The 21,940-nt window shown below is 45.7% G+C and overlaps 9 protein-coding genes across 12 annotated transcripts; 6 read left to right on the top strand and 3 right to left on the bottom strand.

The window, feature by feature from the left end:
• The first annotated feature begins 376 nt into the window (after nt 1-376).
• On the top strand, nt 377-2,558 carry LOC108045817 (protein Mo25). The gene has a single exon (XM_017125253.2). It carries the CDS (start codon nt 663-665, stop codon nt 1,680-1,682), a length of 1,020 nt encoding a protein of 339 aa, XP_016980742.1. The 5' UTR covers nt 377-662; the 3' UTR covers nt 1,683-2,558.
• Nucleotides 2,559-2,800: 242 nt separating this feature from the next.
• Nucleotides 2,801-3,271, bottom strand: LOC108045819 (protein anon-73B1). The gene has a single exon (XM_017125256.2). The coding sequence runs from the start codon at nt 3,144-3,146 to the stop codon at nt 2,898-2,900; it is 249 nt and encodes an 82-aa protein (XP_016980745.1). The 5' UTR covers nt 3,147-3,271; the 3' UTR covers nt 2,801-2,897.
• A 201-nt stretch (nt 3,272-3,472) lies between these two features.
• Nucleotides 3,473-5,098, top strand: LOC108045818 (prostaglandin E synthase 2). The gene is made up of 3 exons (XM_017125255.1): nt 3,473-4,335; nt 4,454-4,860; nt 4,926-5,098. The coding sequence occupies exons 1-3, from the start codon at nt 3,578-3,580 to the stop codon at nt 5,015-5,017; spliced, it is 1,257 nt and encodes a 418-aa protein (XP_016980744.1). The 5' UTR covers nt 3,473-3,577; the 3' UTR covers nt 5,018-5,098.
• A 299-nt stretch (nt 5,099-5,397) lies between these two features.
• LOC108045804 (proteasome subunit beta type-1) lies at nt 5,398-6,418 on the top strand. Its single transcript, XM_017125227.2, has 2 exons — nt 5,398-5,598; nt 5,663-6,418. The coding sequence occupies exons 1-2, from the start codon at nt 5,510-5,512 to the stop codon at nt 6,279-6,281; spliced, it is 708 nt and encodes a 235-aa protein (XP_016980716.1). The 5' UTR covers nt 5,398-5,509; the 3' UTR covers nt 6,282-6,418.
• Nucleotides 6,419-6,688: 270 nt separating this feature from the next.
• Nucleotides 6,689-7,804, top strand: LOC108045803 (ADP-ribose pyrophosphatase, mitochondrial). Its single transcript, XM_017125226.2, has 2 exons — nt 6,689-7,247; nt 7,303-7,804. Exons 1-2 carry the CDS (start codon nt 6,739-6,741, stop codon nt 7,715-7,717), a joined length of 924 nt encoding a protein of 307 aa, XP_016980715.1. The 5' UTR covers nt 6,689-6,738; the 3' UTR covers nt 7,718-7,804.
• A 222-nt stretch (nt 7,805-8,026) lies between these two features.
• Nucleotides 8,027-13,611, bottom strand: LOC108045802 (importin-4). Of its 3 annotated transcripts, none has more exons than XM_017125225.2 (9): nt 13,314-13,611; nt 12,246-12,418; nt 11,476-12,166; nt 11,010-11,416; nt 10,385-10,494; nt 9,194-10,328; nt 8,868-9,085; nt 8,383-8,805; nt 8,027-8,291 (listed from the first exon to the last, which is right to left on the bottom strand). In XM_017125225.2, the coding sequence occupies exons 2-9, from the start codon at nt 12,369-12,371 to the stop codon at nt 8,240-8,242; spliced, it is 3,162 nt and encodes a 1,053-aa protein (XP_016980714.1). In that variant the 5' UTR covers nt 12,372-12,418; nt 13,314-13,611; the 3' UTR covers nt 8,027-8,239. The 3 variants fall into 3 exon arrangements, with proteins under 3 accessions (XP_016980714.1, XP_016980713.1, XP_044317469.1); XM_017125224.2 differs by having other exon boundaries at nt 11,476-12,188; nt 13,314-13,610; XM_044461534.1 differs by having other exon boundaries at nt 8,027-8,805; nt 11,476-12,188; nt 13,314-13,610.
• Nucleotides 13,612-13,741: 130 nt separating this feature from the next.
• LOC108045801 lies at nt 13,742-17,482 on the top strand. The gene is made up of 3 exons (XM_017125222.1): nt 13,742-13,885; nt 13,947-14,709; nt 14,794-17,482. Exons 1-3 carry the CDS (start codon nt 13,801-13,803, stop codon nt 17,381-17,383), a joined length of 3,438 nt encoding a protein of 1,145 aa, XP_016980711.1. The 5' UTR covers nt 13,742-13,800; the 3' UTR covers nt 17,384-17,482.
• Nucleotides 17,483-17,885: 403 nt separating this feature from the next.
• LOC108045816 (female-specific protein transformer) lies at nt 17,886-19,741 on the top strand. 2 transcript variants are annotated; one of them, XM_017125251.1, is made up of 3 exons: nt 17,886-17,979; nt 18,576-18,946; nt 19,492-19,741. In XM_017125251.1, exons 1-3 carry the CDS (start codon nt 17,940-17,942, stop codon nt 19,654-19,656), a joined length of 576 nt encoding a protein of 191 aa, XP_016980740.1. In that variant the 5' UTR covers nt 17,886-17,939; the 3' UTR covers nt 19,657-19,741. The 2 variants fall into 2 exon arrangements, with proteins under 2 accessions (XP_016980740.1, XP_016980741.1); XM_017125252.1 differs by having other exon boundaries at nt 17,894-17,979; nt 18,418-18,946.
• Nucleotides 19,667-21,328, bottom strand: LOC108045814 (polycomb group RING finger protein 3). Its single transcript, XM_017125250.2, has 4 exons — nt 20,906-21,328; nt 20,692-20,844; nt 20,336-20,619; nt 19,667-20,150 (listed from the first exon to the last, which is right to left on the bottom strand). The coding sequence occupies exons 1-4, from the start codon at nt 21,009-21,011 to the stop codon at nt 20,025-20,027; spliced, it is 669 nt and encodes a 222-aa protein (XP_016980739.1). The 5' UTR covers nt 21,012-21,328; the 3' UTR covers nt 19,667-20,024.
• Between the last annotated feature and the right edge of the window lie 612 nt (nt 21,329-21,940).

Genomic DNA, 21,940 nt, shown 5'->3' with positions numbered 1-21,940 from the left:
GTCTTAGTTTTTAAGCTGAGAAAAGCATTTGCCCTTGCTTTTTTATTGCATTTTTATTAAAGACTATGTCTTGTCGGATAGTGTCCGGTAGGAAAAACTATTTTTTTAGTTAATTTAATAATTCCAATTAAAAACAACGAACCCTTGGATACCCCTTCATCATCTAAACAAAACCCTTCCCAGGAGTATAAAAATATTGGTAACCGAACAAAATTATGATGTTAGGTTTTTGGTTCAGATATTAAATAAAAAAATAAAAACGTAAGTTAGGAAAATAAAATGTTTTAATTTAAACAGTTAATTTTGTTGCTGGCGCCTTACAACACTGCCGGCCAGCCGTGCCGTGCGACTTTGCGATAGGCCTATCGAATCGACGGCCAATCGAAATTGTTCATCCCTAGAAGAAGACAAGAAAAAGACGAAATAATATATAATAATAGAATATTCCACCGCGATAATATTGCCAAGCATTGTTTTCCGCGTCCTCGCCGTCGGTAATTAGGCAACTCTCAAAGCGAACACAAAGCCAACACCTCAAGATCCCCGAACAGCAGGATAATTCGGCAAAGATACGAGACATCGTCGACAACCCAACCACATCCACATCCACATCCGAATCAAAATCCAATTTCGAGTGAAAAGACAGGAAAGCAGCCAGCGGAATGCCACTGTTCGGGAAGTCACAGAAGTCGCCAGTGGAGCTGGTCAAGTCGCTGAAGGAGGCGATCAACGCCCTGGAGGCGGGCGACCGCAAGGTGGAGAAGGCGCAGGAGGACGTCAGCAAGAACCTGGTCTCGATCAAGAACATGCTGTACGGGAGCAGCGATGCCGAACCTCCGGCGGATTACGTGGTAGCCCAGTTGTCGCAGGAGCTGTACAACAGCAACCTGCTGCTGCTGCTCATCCAGAACCTGCATCGCATCGACTTCGAGGGCAAGAAGCATGTGGCCCTGATATTCAACAATGTGCTGCGCCGCCAAATTGGTACCCGCTCCCCCACCGTGGAGTATATTTGCACGAAGCCAGAAATCCTGTTCACCCTGATGGCTGGATACGAGGATGCGCATCCGGAGATCGCTCTAAACTCTGGCACTATGCTGAGGGAGTGCGCCCGGTACGAGGCGCTGGCCAAGATTATGCTGCACTCGGACGAGTTCTTTAAGTTCTTCCGCTACGTGGAGGTCTCCACCTTCGACATTGCCAGCGATGCCTTCTCTACGTTCAAGGAGCTGCTCACGCGCCACAAGCTGCTGTGCGCTGAGTTCCTGGACGCCAACTACGACAAGTTCTTCTCGCAGCACTACCAGCGGCTGCTCAACTCTGAAAACTATGTGACGCGGCGACAGAGCTTGAAGCTGTTGGGCGAACTGCTGCTGGACCGGCACAACTTCACCGTAATGACGCGCTACATCTCCGAGCCGGAAAACCTCAAGCTGATGATGAACATGCTCAAGGAGAAGTCGCGCAACATACAGTTCGAGGCGTTTCACGTCTTCAAGGTGTTCGTGGCGAATCCCAACAAGCCGAAGCCCATCCTGGACATCCTGCTACGCAACCAGACGAAGCTGGTCGACTTCCTGACCAACTTCCATACGGATCGTTCCGAGGACGAGCAGTTCAACGACGAGAAGGCCTATCTGATCAAACAGATAAAGGAGCTAAAGCCGCTGCCCGAGGCTTAGTTGAACCTGGACTTCAGCTTCAACTTCAGCTCCAACTCCAGCTCCAGCGTCCCGGGGGCAAAAGGACCGTAACCAGAAGCGATCGAAACGGAAGCAGAACAAGTGATGGTGGGTTAGAAGGATGTGAACATGTTTTGTGTGTGGGTTAAAGCAAATATATATTATATATACTATATTTTGTGACGATGATGACTCTACACTTGTGAGTAACTAAACAATAATTTAGACAACAACAACACTGATGATAATGATAAATAACGATAAAGCGAATTAGAAAACAACAAAAGTACGAGTAAATAGCGTAAAGCCGAAAAAAACGAAAGTGAGTTTCGAATTTAACATAGCCACATCTAGACATTCTGGGCCTTGAGATCCACTATCTTACTTTATATGTTTTACCATCCTTCGTTCCTCCACCAATCCTTATTCCCTAGACCCATTTTCGATATCTATTTAACTAGTTGTTGTATTTGAAATTTGAGCGTTTTTGAAACGAGAGATCCTTCACCTCCAAGACCTGCCACGCCCCCAAAAAACTGAAGATTCACAATGAGTTTTGAATTAAAAATGTAATTCCAAGCAAAATTCATGAAAAAAGAAAACTAAATACTGCATAATAATAATTTATAGTGATAATTGTCTGTGCATCCTTTGGCATGGACTCTATTATATATATATACCGATATATATATAGAAAGAGCAAGAGAGAGAAGAGCATTCAATATACACACACACACACACACAACACACATGCATACGTACATAGATGAAAGGGAAGTAAAACAAACGAAAACAACAACATTGCAAGCAACATAATAAATATACGATTATTATAATTTATATTATTCCCAAATTAAAGATAACAGCCAAACTAAACATCTGCTTTTTGATGGTGGAAGGCGTTTTCCAAAGGGGCGTAGAGCTTTCCCCCTGAGTCATGTGCAAAAAATCGTGCCAGGGCGGCAACCTCTTCCCAAAATCAACGATCAAGGGCTGGGGAGCACTTACGGGAATACCTGAGAAATCTCTGGGAGGTTTGAAATCACCTGAAAGTATGCTGTAAGAAATAAATGTGGGTTTGTGGACGCTAAGCTAGATTAAGACCACTTTGTTAGAGATTTCTGTGGATACTCCTATTAACTATGTTTTATTTTTCGCTTATTGAATGCATTCGAGTGTATTTAGGCTAAGTATGTGCTAATGATACATCTAGATCTAGCGCCGCTTCTTTTTCTCCATCTTGCGAATCTTGTGGAGCCGCGTACGTACTGGTTCACCCTCCCGTTCCGCCACTTCGCCGGACTCCTGATTACTATCCGAATTATTTTCCATCAGCACTGCGGCTGAGATGCAAACGAACTGAAACAGGGCCCCCACATAAAGTCCGTATCGGATCAGAAGGGTGAAGATGTCCTCATCACCGTATTTGTCCAGTGCAGCCAGACCCTCCGCAGACGCCGACATTCGGTTCGGTTTTGTTTGTAAACAAATTTCGTGAAGATTGCAAAAATAACAACTTAAAAAAGTTTGATGGGCTTGAGTTTTTTTTTGTATTGACCAGAGATGATACAGCTGGCATGCTGCCCTGGTGGCTATTATCGATAACATCATTTACAAAATGTTCTCTCTTGAGTTTGTAAAGAGTCGCCGAAAAATACTCCTGAACAACATATGCACAACTGAAATAACATTACACACGAACTACCAATTATTTAAAGAAATTTATTAACATGAAATAAATATGTTTGTTACATATGAATCATAGCTAGAAAACACTCATCACTTAACTTACAACGATAAGTGACCTCTCCCATCCCTAACACGTTCTAGTCGGGAATTTATCAGTCGCTGATTTTTGCATAATATTTAGTATTAGTCAAAACAAAGTGCAAATTATGTCATGTCTCCGGCTGGCGTCTGCCACAGTCCTCACAGGTGTGCGTCCTCCGCCGTCGGGATGTGGGAGCGGAGCCCTGCGCCTGTTGACCCGTAAACAAAACCAGGAATTTGCATTTGCTCGCCGCCAGTTTGCACAGGCGGTGGAAAACGGGGGAGCCAAGAAGAAGCCGAATGGAACCTTTAAGCTGGCTATTTTGGGCGCGACAGTGGGCGCAGCCACAGGATCGGTATACACCATGTACCATCGCTGGACGGACGGCAGTTCGCACAAGGAGCACGAGGAGACTAAGCCACAGCTCCTGGACGGGATTCCGGCGGGAGTGCGGATAACCAAGCGATATGTTAACCCCAAGGACACCTCCGGACTGGACATCGTGCTGTTCCAGTTTCAGACGTGTCCCTTCTGCTGCAAGGTGCGCGCCTTCCTCGACTACATGGGCATCTCTTATGCGGTGGTGGAAGTAGATGCCGTTCTCCGGCAGGACATACGCTGGTCGTCGGTGAAAAAGGTGCCCATGGTGCTCATCCGGCAGCAAGACGGCCAATACGTCCAGATGGTAGACTCCAGTGCCATCATATCCCTGATAGCAACCTATCTCCAGGACAAGCGCATGGACATCGGCGAACTGGCGCAGTTCTATCCGCACACCTCCTTCTTCGACGATGATGGCAAAAAGAAGAATGACATTTTAAACAAATACTTCCTCATGTACCGCGAGAACACGCCCAAGGGATTGTCCAAGGAAACTGAGGAGTAAGTTCGTCGGATATGTTTACTCTGTAATGTATATTTGTTGACAAATATATCTATTTAATTTCTCATGGATCAATTGCATTTCTACATTTGATTAATCTATTTCTGTTTTTTGCAGAATCGATCGCAAATGGAGATCCTGGGCCGACAGCCACCTCGTGCATTTGATATCACCGAACTGCTACCAGACCATGGGTGAGTCCCTGGAGACATTTGAGTGGTTCTCTGAGGCCGGCGAGTGGGACGTGCACTTTCCCAAGTGGGAGCGCGATTTGATGGTCTACTGCGGCGCCACTGCCATGTGGGCCATTGCCAAGATGCTGAAGCGCCGCCACGCCCTCACCGACGACGTCCGGTCGCACATGTACGACGCTCTGGACCAGTGGACCACCGAGCTGAAAAAACGAAATACGAAATTCATGGGCGGCAAACAGCCCAGCCTGGCTGATCTCTCCGTTTTCGGCGTCCTCAGCAGCATGGAGGGCTGTCAGACTTTCAAGGATTGTCTGCAAAACACTAGCATTGGTAGGTATTGGGCTCCATCCCAATATTTTCAAGCTTTAATTCACATTTTCTTGTTTTTATCGTAGGAAAATGGTTTTATGATGTCAAGGCTTTGGTGGAAAAGAATCGAGGGCAATTGCATAGAGAACGCGTAGAGGGCCTAGCTGCAATAGCTTAGAAAAAAACATCTGCCCCTGTTTAATCCAAAGATTGTTGAAAATAACCGAACGGTTCAATAAATTATACATTTTTATTCATACATATCTGTTTTGCCATTTTTGAAATATTGCCATCAATCATGTACTTCATCAGAAATGAACATCTATTTTACGGAAATCTTTAAAATAACTTAACTCTAATAGAAGATACTCTTTGAATTTATATAACTGATTTCAACAGTAAGTATACTTCTAAACATATAACAATTTTATATAAAGTATAACTAATAAAATACTTTAATTTTAAATAATAAATTTAAATAAATACATTTTATTCACATAAATACCAAATACTTATCGATAACTTTTGAGACCGGGCGAGCACGATAGTATTTTGCTTGTTCCACCTACGGTCGCACTAAATTTGTGATTTTGGTTAGCCGCTGGAAACTTGCAAATCATTTCGTTCGTTTTTTACTTGGCGAGTTATTTTGTAAATTTTGAGAACAAACATGAGCAGCCTAGGCTTTGAGCAATTCCCGGACTACCAGGTGCCCGGCGTGAAGCATGCAGACTTCTCGCCCTACGAGTCGAACGGCGGGTGAGTTTTCCCAAGAATGACCGCTTGAAGTCCCCAACTGACCGGAGTGATTCCGTGTTTGCAGCTCCATTGTGGCCATCGCTGGAGACGACTTCGCTGTTATTGCGGCAGACACACGGCTGAGCAGCGGGTACAACATCCACTCCCGGAGTCAAAGCAAACTGTTCAAGCTGTCGCCTTTGACGGTGCTGGGTTCCACAGGGTGCTGGGCGGATACCCTATCCCTGACCGGACTGATGAAGGTTCGCATGCAGAGCTACGAGCACACCCATCTGCGCACCATGACCACGGATGCAGTGGCCCAGATGCTTTCCATCACTATGTACAACCGCCGCTTTTTCCCGTACTACGTGTCTAATATCCTGGCGGGGATCGACAAGGACGGCAAAGGCGTCGTCTACTCTTACGATCCCATTGGCCACTGCGAGAAGGCCACCTACCGCGCCGGCGGCACTGCCGGAACTCTATTGCAACCCGTACTGGACAACCAGATCGGGTACAAGAACATGAACTTGGCCGCCAGCGAAGTGCCTAAACTGACCAAAGAGCGTGCCGTTAGTGTCGCTTCCGATACTTTCATTTCGGCCGCTGAACGCGACATTTACACTGGTGACTCTGTGCTGATCAACATTATCACAAAGGACGGTATTGAAGTCAAGGAGCTGACGCTGCGCCAGGACTAACCTGAGTCACGGATGGGCTTCTCGTTTGGTCAGGGGCATTCAGCGGAAACCAGGCATTTTAAGTTAATTGGCTTCAAATTTTTGTAATTACCCGAAATAACACAAATCGTAATAAACTGAATCTTTGAGATTTCAAATGTGCATCTCAGTGTGACCAGAGCTGGCTGGTGAAAACTGTGTTCACATGGATTAATTCATACAGCAATGGCCAATATAATAGCACTGTAAGTATAGGTCTATGGCATTATACTTAGATACATGTATTTATTTTTTGTATCAAAACTATAAAGCTTAGCAAAAAACTTTTTAGTTTTTGCATTGTATCCAGTTTATTTTATATATGCGTCTTACACACCAAAATTGATTACCGCAAGTCCTATTAGCGCTATTTTAATATCGGCTGGTGCACATAAGCAATTTTATTTGTTTGTGTTTCTTTGTGAGAGCATTAGTTCCGATGACCAGTTCTAAGTTCGCGCTCCTGCTGTTTCTTTGTTTGCTACAATTCTTTGAAGGCTTCCTAACATCCGCCCTGATGATGTCCTCGTTGGTGAAGCCAGGAATCTTTCGGCACCTGATGTGCCGAAACAACATGTACCCACGCAGCTCCGTCCTCCGGTTCCCGGTGTCCGACGAGCAGGTCTTTTGGTCGGAGCCGTACCCGGATTACTGTCCACCGGAGTACACTTCGCCACACATTGGGGGCCAAGTGTGGGCCGATCCTCCCCTGAACAGCGAGGTGTTCAAGCCGCAGTGGAACCAGCTAGATGGTCAGGTCAACCGCAAGTCCTTCCACGGGTCATACAAGTTGCGGGATGGACTTCCCCTTAATCCGATCGGACGAACAGGACTGAGTGGACGAGGCTCACTAGGCAGATGGGGGCCCAATCATGCTGCTGATCCCATAGTGACGCGCTGGAAGAGAAATGAGCAAGGAGCTCTTGAGGCCAACCCAGCCACCGGCAAGTGGGTGGCGTCAATTATCTATAGACTTCGTTAAGCCCATCATCTTTCCTTTCAGGAATATATTACAGATGGTGGCTATCCAGCGGTCGGACAACAAATTGTGGGCCATCCCCGGCGGCATGGTCGATCCCGGCGAGAATGTGAGCGTCACCCTTAAGCGGGAGTTCACAGAGGAGGCTCTGAATTTCACGGATAAGGCCAACATGGTGGAACAGTTCTTCCGCGAGGGCGGCGTCCAGGTGTACCAAGGCTATGTAGACGATTTCCGCAATACTGACAACGCATGGATGGAAACCACGGCGCTCAACTTCCACGATGAGGACGGGAGTCAGGTGGGCCAGCTGGAGCTACTGGCAGGGGACGATGCCACAAATGTTCGCTGGACGGATGTCGACTCGGGTCTCAAGCTGCACGCTAATCATGCGGACATCGTCCGGGAGGTTGTTATCCGTCTGAATGCGCACTGGTAGAAACCGGCATTCAAAAAGTCAGCTTTGAATACTGCATTTTATTTTAAAGTTTTCTAGTACTTTTATTAAAGTTCAAAAAATATGAAATTTTTGAATTATTTTATACCAAATATGATCATATGACAGCTGTAAGAAACAGTCAAGGGATGGACCCCAAATTAAACAAAACCGCGTAATCCGTCAAAAACAACAAATCATAGAATCGAATGACCTCATACAATTTCAACAAAATTTGGATGGATACGATTTCACGCAATTGTTTTCATTACAAACCACTCTGCAAAGTAAACCCTTAGAATAAAACAAATATTACTCTTTATTGTTTTATTTATTTTAGACTATTCATACATATTCATGTGTCACTGGATGTTTCTATAAATTAGAAAATATGTTTCCGCTGCTTTACGGATTGGTAGAAAGAACTTCAACTTGAAATTTTAAAGATCACTTTTCCTCAATGTTTTAACGCCACAAAGCATACTAACGCATAATTAATAACTTAAATTTTTACCATATCCAAACCTATTCATAACCAAAGCTTCTTCGGCCCAATTGCATATTCCAAAACCAGAAGCTGCAGGCGAAGGACGTAAATTAATTAGGTTAGCTGGAGATGTGTGCCGTGTGCTGTTCTGTTTGGTATTGGCGGCGATGTGAGTGCTTACAGGGTGTGCACATAGTTGAACACCTCCGGATTCGAATTAGACACTGTGTTAAACTTGTCAGGGTAATGTTCGCGAATCTCCTTAATGAATGCCACCGCGCTCTCGGTGGTTTCGTCGTCCGGCATCTGTTTCTTGTAAGACGCTTCAATAGTGATGATCAACATCTGCTCGATATAGGCGTCAATACTGGGGCGAGCGTGCAAGTAGAGCACGTGGAACGCTTTCTGAATCATTTTATTCTCCACGACGTCCTCTTTTAGCGGCAAATGGTTAAGGAACACTGGCAGCACATGGCCCAGTGGCACCGCCTCATGGTTAGTGACTATTAGACGCGCCACTGCTCCGCAAATGTTGTCCATTGCGGAGGCATTCGACTCCCTGGCGATGGCCTCAGAAAGTGCTTGTAGGATTGCCGGATATGATCTGTGAATGTTAATAAATTATGATATACATCGCACTAGTTTATCCATTCTCGCAGTACTTACTGGAAAGATTTTTCCTCGGCAAAAAAGACAAGCTCTCCCAGTCCGTAAAATGAGTTCTGTCGCGACTTGGGATCGGAGTCCTTGGTCCCGGTGATGAACAGGGGGCACAACGCGTCAAAATAGGTGACTGAACATTTGCGTAGACACTGGAAACAGTCCGCCAGAGAGCCATAGATATATGCTCGGTGCTCCGCCTCATCTTGTTTTTTGGCTTTAGCCTAAAAGAAAAAAATTGGTTGGAGATTTAAAAAAAAAAAGAAGAAAATTTCATAAAACAACTCTCTTCCAATTAACGCTATTTTTAAGGAATTTGCTTTGATGCTTACCAGTTTTTGGACTAAGAATTGGTAAATGCGTCCAAAATATAGCGAGAAAATCTCCGGCTTGAGCGTATGGCCAAACATGGGCAGCAAGTTGGCAGCGTTCTCGATCAGCGACACGTCGCACTGGCTCTCCTCCTGATCGTCCTCATCTCCACCCCCACTCTGCTCGTTGAATTGACAGCCCATTTTGTTTGCGAAAACGTCCTTTATGCAACCGAAGATCAGATCGGCGTTTTCCTGATTAGTTATGGCCGCCAGCTTAACGTCATTGAAGAGATAGGCAAGCTCCTCCAGGAGACGGATAACCACATTCATATCCTCATCAGTGCGTATAATATGTGCAAACTTCGGGATCGCAATCTCGCAGGCACGCGTCACGCCCTCTTTATTGCCCATCTTGTTAAGAGCGATAATGAACCCGCAGATAGCAACAACGCACGCTTTGCGGATATCTTCCTGCGGATGATCAATAACCTTGTAAACGTTCTCGAAAGCAGATTGAATATAGGGCGCGAAGGCGACGCCAGTGTGATCAGCAAAATCCTTGAGTGCTAATATAGCCTCCTCCTTCTCGTCGACATAGTCGTTCTCCACTTGGAATCCGTCTAGGTCCTCAGAGTCGTCTTCGTCATCCGTGTGCTCCAAATCAATTTCAACATTGGCCGCCTCCAGAATCAAGTCCTTTTCGACGTCTTCCGGAACTTTCGGAAGCACGTCCTCCGAGGAGATCACAGACTCTAATATGCGATCCATAATATTGGGGAACACATTGGCCATGCTCTCATTGACCACTGAGGACAGGGAGCCCATCAGATTGTATATGGACCTTCGAAAGTCCGGATCATCAGGGCCGTCTTCCAGCATCATCAGGCAGTAGTTCATCGTGTCATCGGCCAGCGGCAAGGAGTTCTCCTTGCCCACTTCGCTAATGAGCGCGGCTAGTGTGTCGATGGCCTGGATGCGCAGGTTGTTCATTTCCTCAGGGCAATCCTTTACAAGATAGGCCTGCAGTATAGTCATAATCCTGGGGAAAAACGGCATCATGTGCATCTTTGCGGAGCTGGAAGCCGAGGCAATACTCGACAAAGCTAACTCTCGTATGTGGATTGAATTCTGGGAGTCTAGAACCTCAAAAAGACTGGAAATTAAGATTATTAAGAGAAATACAATTACTTGTGTTTACTCTAGCTTTACCAATTCATCAGCACGGGCAAATGTTGAACAATGTCGTCATCCAGATGTTCGCAGAAGGTCTCCAAAGCATAGAACATACGTTCCATGTGCTTCGGTTCCGGCTGACCCATCTGTAAATACTCGGTTTTAGTGTCTTCCTGGCAATCAACGTGTTCTGTTCTAATGCAGAGTGATTGTCAAATGAATGGAATTGTTACAATGAAATCGGACCCCCCTTTACTATTCTCATTAAAAGTTTCATTAGCCTCACCCATAAATGGTATTTGGAGGCATAATTAACTAAAAAAAATACCTCTTGGACAAGTTTTTGCAATAAGACTTATAAAGCGGAGTCAAACTAAAAGGATGAGGGTCAAAAGGAGTTTAAATATATTAAAAGAGATAATTGATGAAGTGCAAATATCAAAGTTATTTGTAAGACAAAAAGAAGCACCCTATACTTGGTGAGGACCGATTTACGCTTGATCTGTAACTTGTCTAGGTACATTATGGTATCTTTGGCAGAGACGGAAGCGGGATAGCTCCCCTTGCTATTTTGACCAGCCTTAAAAGCAGCACAACGAACAAGAATGTAGAATACAAATAAATTCCAAGTTGACCTTAGATGGCTACAGATCCTACCTACCTTGAGTTCCACTACCAGCTGGTTTAGATAGTCAAATAACACGGGCAGAATCTGGGAAGCAAACTTGCAAATGTCTGGCTGCAGAAATTCGGCAAACTGACCGAGGGCGAAAAAGGCGGCGACCCGCACCGACATCGTGGAATCAGCAATTCCTGCTTTGATGATGTTCAGCATGACCTCCAGATACTTGTGGGTAATGGCCTCGGAGCAGCCCTCGGCGATGACACCCATGCAAATGAAAGAGGATCGTCGGCATATAGGATCAGGATTCTGTAACGCCGGCTCGAGCAACTGCAAAAGCGGCGGAATGAACTTCTCCGGCGACATGTGAATGGCCATTAAGTCCAGGGTCTGTGTGGCCGCGCACGATGGGCTGTTGGGACTCTCCCCCGTAAAGTAATCGTCGCCTGAAGCCATTGGGAAAACAATTAGCAAACCTTAGTTATTAATAGGGAAGTAGCTTTACCTTCACTGGTGTCCTGGCACATGACTTGGAATATAACGGTTAGAGTGGGCTCCAGAAGCTTCTGTTTCATGATCACCTTCTTCTTGATGCGCGCAAGGCAGCCTACGAAGGTTATCGCCTGGACGCGAATCGAATCCTCGAGCTGGTTATTACTCGCCGTGACCAGGGTAAACTCCAACAGCTGCTTCACATTGCTTGTTAGCAAATGGGGAACATACTCGGCCATGCTGTCCACAATATCAAAAGCACACATAAACTCATGAACATCCCCCTTTAGGGCGAAGGCGTGCAGGGCCTTGATAATCAAGGGCACCGCCTTGACCACCGTCTGCTCGGCGGCACTGTGGCCACTAACGAACGGGAGCAGATAGCATGTGCCGATCAGCATATTTAACACGGTTTGAGTCGCCAGGTTCCCTGAGGCTTCGGCGGTTGACAAAACAGTGGTAAACAACTGAAAGATACTCTCCATGTGAAGGGCAAACTGGTCGGGAGCGGCGTCCGTCAGCTTGGAGAAGATCGACGAGCCTAGCTCACTCTCCTCCGGATTGGGACTGCTGCTGCGTTCGTAGATAAACTTGAGGAGTTCACCCATCCAGCTGTCCCCCTTCTCCGCCTCGTGGCGCACTAAGGTACCCATTAGCTGGGCCACCGAGTTCTTTACTTTCTTCTCCTTCTCCGTGACGAGGACCTGCAGAATGCTCGATTTAATGCTAAGCGGGAAAAACAAATGTATATTGTAGCCATTAAAAGGTGATCGAGGGACTTACGCTGCCTGATGTTCGGCGGAAACCATTTGCCAGTGGCGCAGCTTTTTGAGCCGGCTGTTGAGAAGCACGGCTGCGAACTGGCGCATCTGGAGCTCCTCGTGCGATATCGCAATCTTCGTAAGACATAGCACAGTCTCAGGATTATCGTAGGCCTTTTTTAACTCGGCAGTCGCCTAAGAGAGGAAAGAAAGCTATTTCATTAGTCACCATCGGGCAGCATGGCAAATAATTTCAGCATAAACAATTTTCCCAATTGGGAAGCGCCGAAGTGTGCGTCCATGTGGACAACGTGCTTTCCGATGGCAGATGGACAGTGGTTCGTCATATATTTCCGAAATTATTTCAATCTTAAATAGTTTTTTTGTCAAAAGCCACAAAAATATTTGCTTTGTTCCTTTGCAAAAATTATTGTATTGTTAATCAAATTGGTACGAGTCATTAAAATTTATTTATGTTTTCAAACCTAATAAAAGGGGTATAAGTTTTATTATTGACAATACTAAAAAATTTTTTGTCATCAGATTGTATATCCATATGTGCTCGTGACCATGAGACAAGAACAAGGAGAAGTGCTTGCACAAGAAAGAGCAACAATTCAAGTCCATTTATTTAACCATTTCATTTAAATATTAAAAAAATAAGGCAAATCTCCTGAGATATCTCAAAAATTGTTCTATTTATATTAGCGAAATGCTCTGAAAAGGTAATACATTTTCCTTAAATGTAACAATTATTTCAAACAATAATGCAATTTAACCCTGATTTTGCTTAAAATTGACATACAAAGCAAATACACTTAGCTGGTAAAGCAACGTTGGGAAGAAAAGGGTAAATGCAATAAGACTTGATTACGACCCACTGTGCCATAGACTCATTTGCACGTATTGGAATGTGCTCAAGACGATCTAATAACCACTGAATTAAAATCTTGTACGTATAGAAACTGATGAACTAATCAAGCCATGCGGTCAGAACGGAAGGGTATTAAAATAAAGTGCACTGTGAAGGAGGAATAGGTCACCAAAGGGCGGACAGGATAACCTCCTTTTAACCGCCCGCTATTCATACCTGCTGAATCCTGTCAGTGTCAGTGCACAGAAGTCCATCAATTATTTTCAGTATAGCTCCCTCCATTTTTAAGTAGATGTGTGGTGCAGGCCAAGTCCAATCCAATCCGTGATAAACACTACCGCCGAAATCAGACGAGCAGAATCGAGCAATGGGAAGACGGGGAGAATTCGCAAATACGTGACGAGGGATGGATGCCGGTTTAGCGTTGCACGTTTTGCTCTTGTTCTTAATATTTTCTTAAAATTTTTTTTGTCAAATAATGAATAGTTCCTTCAGAGCATGTTAACTTGTGTGCTTACAAAAGTGTAATGAAATAAATCATATAAAAAGGATAAAGTCTGATATTTGACAGACAAGATAATGAAAGCAACCCTGTAGTGCGTGTGCCGCCCTGGTATTATCGACTATCGACGTCCATTTTTGAACGAAACGACGCGCCTTTTTTGTTTACTGGCTTGCACTAACTGTAAAAGGAGGAAGCGAAATGGACAACAGCAGTGGCAGCCAGGGAAGCGGTAGCTACATGGACCAGAACTCACTGGGCATCCTAAACATGGACAATCTCAAGGGTAAGCTTAAGGGACAGCCCGAGAATCCCTCAAAGCATGGAGTAATTCGGCGTCTTTGCAGTCTTTGGCGATCTGTCTAGCTTTAGCAAGAGCAGCAGGAGGAGCGGCGTTAGTCGGGATTCCTCCGGCGTCCACGAGCGACTCCGGGAAGAGCGGCTGCGTGCCCTGGAAACACTGGAGAAACCCAGGCCCACGCGTCCCAGTCAAGCGAAGAGCACTACCCTGCAAAAGCGCTCCACCACAAACATCTCAGAGCTGGTAACAGACGAGACCATCGATCTCAACAGCAGTGGGTCTTTTGCCCTGGCCACGCCTGCCCCCAAGGGCACCAACATCTCCTTTGAGCCCGCTGAGATCACCGGCAGATCGACGCTCTGCCAGGGGGAAAAACAGCGCCGACGGGAGAAGCCATCTCTTTCCGTGGCCGAAATCCTCAAATCCTCCTTCGTGGAGAAGGCCCGCCTGCTGGAAAAGAAGCTGCACGATGCCAGCCAGCTAGAGACCGGCTATCATTTGTCCCGAGCCAACTCTAGCAGTCTCACGGACTCGTTCAGCTGCTCCCGCAGTTTGCCGCGCACTGCAGACATGAGTGATCTAAGTCTTAATGGGGGAGGGGGATTCTCTTTTGGCTCCACATCGGTGGCGGAAGCTGGTCAGGATGAGAGCTTCGCCCCCGCCGAGCTGATGCAGTCCAAGTTGGTGCAGGGCGAGATCTCGTGGGCGCAAGAGTTTGCTGCCATGCCGACGGCCACATTGAGTACCCAGGCAATGCAGAAGATTGCCGCACCGCCCCCCACATCCGAAATAGAAACCTCCGTGTCCAAGTTAGTAAAGGGCTTATTTATTCCCGATAGTATGTTAGGATTAATTAATAATTTTCTCATTAATATTAAAATTTATTGTTACAGCTCTGTCTTGGTCGGAGATCCAGACTTTTCACTGGGCAACTATTTTCAGAAGCGCTCTGAGAACATCTGGAACATTGTGAGCGACGACAGCCCGGATCGCAGGCGTCCTTCTCAGGCTATGCGGGAACCAGAAGTTAACAAGTCGCTGGACTCCGTCGGCGAGAAGACCCCGCAGCCAGACAATAAGACCTACACAAAGGCTGATGCCATTGCAGACTCCAATCTCGGACGCAACCTTATGCGAAAGAAGCAGCAAGATCGGATTCAGACGGTGCTGAAGACCAACAATGGACTGTCGGCTCAAGAGCCCAAGCGGCCGCCATCGAGTTCCGAGATCCTAAGTCTCTCGGCCATCGACAAAGCGCTGAGGGATATCGATCTCAATTCGGATACATCCACTGTGGAGGTGGTCAACCATTTGTGGGAGCATGGACGTGGAAATAAGTACGAAGATGAGAACAAGGAGAACCAGAGCAGGGGGTCACATGCGGAGCGCACCTTGTGCGGCTCCAACAAGCTCACGGACACCATGAGCTTCACGGATTCTGTGCTTAACTCGACGGACTTTCGTCACCTGCAGCAGAGTTTCTCGCGTAAACCCCTCAGTCCGCTGGCGGAACAGCCGCAGATTACCATCAGCCGTGCGGAAACCGATCCCGTGGAGACCGAGGCTGAAGCGGATATTGACGAGTGGCCCTCGACACCGGTGAAGGAGCCAAACCGCAAAGTGAGACGTACTAAGATTTCCCCCAGAACCGCCAGTCCTGCGAGTAGCGATGGGATACGTGCACTAACATGCACCGAGGACGAAAACGAGGATGAGGACAAAACGCCGGTGAACAAGAAGAGGGTCTCGATCTCCACAGTGGGCCTGATTCCTCGTAATCCCTCTTCATTGAGCAGCACTCGGTTGGATGGATGCGATGTCGCAGTGGCCTCTTCCACTGAGCGCGACTTCGGTATTTCCCCGAACATGGGAAAAAACCTTTCACCAATGTCCTCACCGAGAAGCCGCCTCTCGTCCCCACTACTGGACAGCACCACCAGTTCCGAGCGCCGGCAGCTGATGAGCGGTGTGGCACGCAAGGCCAACTCCTCTCCGGCGGGAAGCGAGGCAAGTTCCACCAGCGGATTTACAACGAGCGGAAGACGTGGACCTGGTACCAGCTCTACCTCTGCACCGCGTAGTATTTCGCGCTGCTCCAACTCCAGTGAGTTCAGCCACCGGGACGGAAAGCTGCTTCCCTTAAAGGTGACTCACACCAGCCTGTGCTGGGGCAGCACAAAGCTCCGAACAGACGTGCGAAAGTCCATGCAAGTGAAGAACACAGCGGACAAACGACTCGTCATCCGTCTGGGCATCCAGGGACCCGGCTTCCAGCTCGTTGGCAGCGACAGCAGCACAATCACACTGCAGGCCATGGAATGTCGCTCGGTGGTGATTAATTTCTGCCCAACTGTCTGTGGAGCGGCTATCGGAGCACTGTCATTCTATGCGCCCCCAGGAGCACACAACAGCAGCCAACCTGGCCTAGAGATACCGCTTTACGGCTACGGCGGCAGTGCGTCTATAACCATACAGGGCCTGCTGAAGGGACCTGTGGGGGCCAGTTTCCTCACCATAGGCGATGTATGCGAGCTATCCTCCGGTCCTCTTTCGGCGAGTCTCAGGTTCCATAACAAGGGCCCGCTAACCGCCTTTGTGGGCATATCAGTGGATTCCACTGTGCTGATGAAACTGCGCCTGAGTGAGGCTTTTGATGTGCGGCCTAGCCGGATGATCCTGCCGCCAAATACCGAGGGCAGCGTGCAGATCCTCTTCCGACCGAATCGCGAGGACTTGAAGAACATACTAAAGAAGACTGCACAGGTGTTGACGCTGGCCAACATGCGAATTTTCTGTGGGGACGAGCCCAATAGGCAGCGCATGCGCAGCCTGGTTCAGAGGATGAGCACTCGGCAGCGGGAAAAGCTCACCTCTCCGATGCTCGACAGCATGTGGGGTGGATTTCCCGAAGAGCAGCCAGTTCGAAACATAGGCCAGCTTAACGAGCCTCCCGAGTTCATCCTGGATCTGGTCACCGTCGTGCGGATTATCGATGTGGCCCTCACCCTCAATCGGGACTTCGACGAATCCTCCGAGAGCTCGCTAATGTTCCTGCCGGAAGCCGAAGAAACTGTCCTATTTCGGACGATCTGTATACCTAGTTCGCCAACGCCAACTCAGAGCAACCTGCTGGAGCCTGTGGATGAACTATTAGAGGCGGACACCACTACCTTAATGCCCGTTGAGCGGAATTGGTCAGTGCAACCCACCTCGCTAGAATTCGGAGCCCGCGGATCTCCCCTGGCTACTTTGTCCGTGACGAACAGCTTTCGCTCTAGGCAGCTCATCGAGGTGAGCTGCAATATCCCAGAGCTGGTGCGTATAAACCCTAGCGAGTGCTATGTGGCTCCAGATGGCGGTCAGGCGGAGATCGATGTGCGCTTGCTGCGACCGCCCAGACGCGATTTGCTAGAGAAAGAGCCGCTCATCGTGGTCTCAATGGAGAACGAGCGCATCAACGTGCCACTTAGCTTTAAGTTTTGAATATTATCAGTGCCTGCTAATTGCGTTTGCCCTATGTGTATGTATGAAGAAAAAATTGAGTTGTATTGTGTTTTTAAGAAATAAAGCGTTTATAAATAATTTCTGAATACAAATACCTTAATTTAACAATTTCAAAACAATTATAAAATCTTAATTTAGCTGAGTGAGACAAGCTAGTTTTCCTTTCAAGTTTATTAGTTTTCAAACGTGTTCTGATAGGACATAAATATGGTCAACTTTATAATTATGCTTTATGTAACAATTAGCGTGAATACCTTTTTAATAATTTAAAAAATTTAGATTTGTTTTGGAATTAAGGAAATTGAACCAATATAAAACAAATATGTGGGTACATATTGGCGCAAAAGCGTATTGACTAATAAATTAAAGCGGCCAGCGTATATAAAATTCGGCTTACTGAAGCTTAATTGTTTTTAAATACTAACGTTTGAATTAAGATAATTAATCGATAAGTGAGTGGGCGGGCACATTTTGCGTTGCCCAAAAGCGGTCACACTAGCGTAAAGTGCATAATTTCCCTGCATTTTCTTTTCTGATGAAAATGGATGCAGACAGCAGTGGAGCCGTGCACCGAGGTACAGTGTTTGAAAAACTGCCTTTAGTTGTATTTAACTTGCTATTGACTGTGCTTCTGCTTTAGAAAATAACAAAAGTGGCACAACAACTTATAACAATATCTTCACGGCAAACAACACTAGCGGCGCAATGTGTTAGAGAAGAACATAACACATTGCCATGAATAAGTTTTTTATTTGCAAACTTCAAAAAATTGTTGCTAGCTTCAACTTTTAAAACGTTTTCTAAGTTTTCTTGTGCATCTACTTGTTTCTAAAGCAGAAGCAATTGAAAAGCTGCAAATAGTCAGAGCAAAGGAAAGAAACACTTGAATACTTCGACATTAAAAACACTGCCGAGGTTTATATACATACTAGACATGTATATAGAATACCAGATCTGATCAGTATCGACCAAGTGCATACAATATTTTTTTCTTTTTGTTGTTTTTTTTCTAGTGCCAAATTATGTGAAATGTGAAATGAAAAAAAAATGCTGGGCGAGCTGACAAATGCGATAGGACGATTGGACATCCAACTGCGCATTATGTGGACTTAAAGGAACCACCAAGGACCGCAGATAAGCAGGATTGACTAACCCTACTCTTTACACGTAGATTCTCACGGGTCCAGTTCCCGATCAAGATCGCGGCGAGAAAGCGCAATCCATAAACAGTCAAGGGAAAGGGAGCGGAAACGGGAGAAGCACAAGGTTCCCTACTTTGCGGACGAAACACGGGAACGGGATCGAGTAATGAGACTGCATCAAAGATCCCCCAGATCCACCAGACGCACCCGCTCCAGATCTAGATCCCAGTCATCCGAGCGAGATAGCAGGCACAGAAGGCAGCGCCACCGCTCAAGGAGTCGGAACCGAAGCAGAAGCCGCAGCAGCGAACGGAGACACCGCCAAAGAACTCCACACCGGTACAATCCGCCGCCAAAGATTATCAACTACTATGTGCAAGTGCCACCACAGGATTTCTACGTTAGTAGATTTGTGAATTGTACTTTTTGTAAGATCTAACAGAGATTGCAGGCCGAACAATTAATCAACCCTAAATGGATTTCAAAGTTTTAAGACATTTCAGTCTGTCTTAAAGCCGATTTTAAAGTAAAAAAAATTATTTAAATTATTTAAAAAAATAACATTATTAAAAACAACGGCATGTTTGGAAAAAATATAGAGAAAAAGACAACTTTTTATATGTTAAATTTGATACAAAAATTATTTGATTAATTCGTAACCAATGTTTTCTTCTCAGATGTAAAAAAAAAACCAAATTTTTTAAAGATAAAAATTTACGCTTTCAAAATTTAACATAAACATAATTTGGAAAACAAATTGTTAATTAATTGAAAAAATATATTTAAAAACGATAGAAAATATAATTTCATTAAAACTAAAGAGTTTACATTTTAGGTAATACTGAAAGATTGTTTGCTGAAATAATCTCTGCTAGACATTATAAAGTGCCAAAGCAACTGCAACAAAGTGAAATGACCTGTACATTATTTCAACATATTTTTTAGGGGATGTATGGGACATATGCCATGGCACCGCCGCCAAGATTTGGATACCAGAGGCCACCATGCCCTCCGCCCTTTCCATCTGCCACCTTCAGATATCGCCATGGTCCTCCGTTCAGGGGGGCGCCCAGATTCGGCTACAGAAAGGCGTGGCAACCACCAACTTAAACATATACCATTCGACATAATTACAAATTTATTTACATTCGTGTGTTTTGTACATTAAAATAATAAATATATATATTTGAAACTATAGGGGGAGAACATAAAATATTGCAAACGGAGAAAGTTGATTAAATCATGAGCAAATGCATCGAAGACGGCGGCAACAAAAGGGTCACACGATTTAAGGAGAGGAAGTTACTTAATCCTAGGAGGGATAACCATATAATTACGACTTTATACATGCACATTTACACATACACACATGGTTTGGGGAACTAACACTAGCGACTCTCTCCTAATTACGATATTTACGCTTTGTCAATAAATTATAAAAATAGATCATTTGTTGTGGCATTATACTAAAACAGTGGTTAGAGCTCGACCCGTGGTCGAAACTGGAGCCGAAGCGGAGGATCCCGAAAGCGCCAGCGCGTCACGTAGACGAACTTTAGCGTGTGATCCTTGCCGAGCAGCTCCTCGTTGCACAAAATGTCGATCTGCGAGAAAAGTACGGATATGTTTTTAGTACAGTACAGTGAACGTTCGGTATTTCACTTTTGAAATATTATTTTTTTATCATTTACTTATGTTTGGACCAGGTAACTAAGTAATGTAGAAAATGGAAATAAAATGGATTCAAAAGCGAAAACCGAAATATAGAAATTTTAGGTATGGAGCCCACCTCTCGGTACTTTTCAATGCCATTGAGGATCTTCTTGGCCACCAGCTTTTTAAGGTGCGTTATCGTCGCCTGCGAACTGCATCGGATGAAGCGCCTCTGCAGGTTCTTGAAGTTATTGCTGATGCATTCCAGGCACACGTTCACCTGCTCGTCCAGGCGATGGAAGTCGGACTCGGCGTGGGCGTCCATCACCTTCTCGTTGTCGTCCTCGTGGTTTTGCGTGATGTCCTTGGGGCACGGCATGTTCCTGCTCTTGTAGAAGTCCCGCTCCCGGCGCGATTCATCTGGAAAGGTACAAGGTGGGCTTAGAATGGGTGGGGGAATTGATTGGCTGGCCTACTGGACCAAGGACCAACCTTCTTGCAGTTTCGGCACCAGTTTGTACACAATGTCCTGCATGGTGCGATCGAAGCTGATGTATTGCAGGGGATGGGACTGGTGGATTATGTTGTCGCAGGTGGGGCAGGTCTTCTTCTCCTCCAGGTGCTTCACCAGGCAGCTCTTGCAGACTGAAATAGAAGAAACACTTGCGTTATAGGGCAGGTGCTGCTCAATGCTGACCCAACTTACATGTGTGCAGACACTCCGTCACCGTGGTGGCATCGATGAAGTAGCCCCCGCAAATCTTGCACGTGATGTGCGGATTAATGGTCTTCAGCTTCACGCGCCGTTCCATTCTGGCCTACGACTTAGTGCGGAACTTCCCGTAATGTTACTATATCCTAATTCCTATTTATTGCGGACTGCTGGCTTGCCCTGCTGCGGATTTTCCGATCTCCCACTCCCGGGCGGAAAACGCTGAAATCGGCGGCCGCACTCGCTTCCGCTTAATTCGAATGCTCGCGGACGGTTAAACAGGCACTCGGCATTGTGGCCAGCGGTTTTCGGTCGCGATTTGTTTCGTTTTTTGTCGTAATTTGAAACAAATAAAATAGAAATCACGACTAAATTGTGTGTACGTGTGAGTTAGGGATGGGCGATAGTTGCGTACCTGTTACTTGTCAGCGAGCATTTCTCAGTCACCAGTCACGGCTTTGGCGGACTGTCACGAGCACTCGCGGTTTAATTAATATAACTGGATAGCATAGTATAAATATCAGTGAATTTTGTACTAATTTATTGTCATTTTATTGCAAGTTCGAGGTGTTATGAGTCAAGATCTAATATTCGCCGGGCTAAAATACCGGTCCGAATATATTTCTATGAATTAAGTGAAAGCCCATTGGCATTGTGTAGCTTTAGTATACGGAATACGAATACATTTTTATTTGGCTTCACCACTTATCCACAATAGTAACTGTTTTTTCATGTGTAAAATCACACCTATCGTAACGCAGTAAGTGCGTGTGTGGGTGTATTGTGTCTTTTTCAATACTGTGACTATTGGTGAAGCATTCTAGTCACAAGTATCGTATCGGAGTGCGTGGGTGCAGTCTGGCAAGGCCCCTTGCAGATTAAGGGCTGGTCACATTCATAAAAAAGAACGAGCTGGTATATTCAAAAAGTTGTCTGGTATATTTTTATTTAAGCCTTGTCTACAACTTAAATGTTTAATTAAATTGATGGTTAAATAAATGGGTGGTTGTTCAAAGAATTCTGGACATA

This window comes from Drosophila rhopaloa, unplaced genomic scaffold (assembly GCF_018152115.1).
Source record: "Drosophila rhopaloa isolate 14029-0021.01 unplaced genomic scaffold, ASM1815211v1 contig_47, whole genome shotgun sequence".
NCBI classification, from domain to species: domain Eukaryota; kingdom Metazoa; phylum Arthropoda; class Insecta; order Diptera; family Drosophilidae; genus Drosophila; species Drosophila rhopaloa.
The sequence above is the reverse complement of the archived record's forward strand: the minus strand, read 5'-3'. Positions and strand labels throughout refer to the sequence as shown.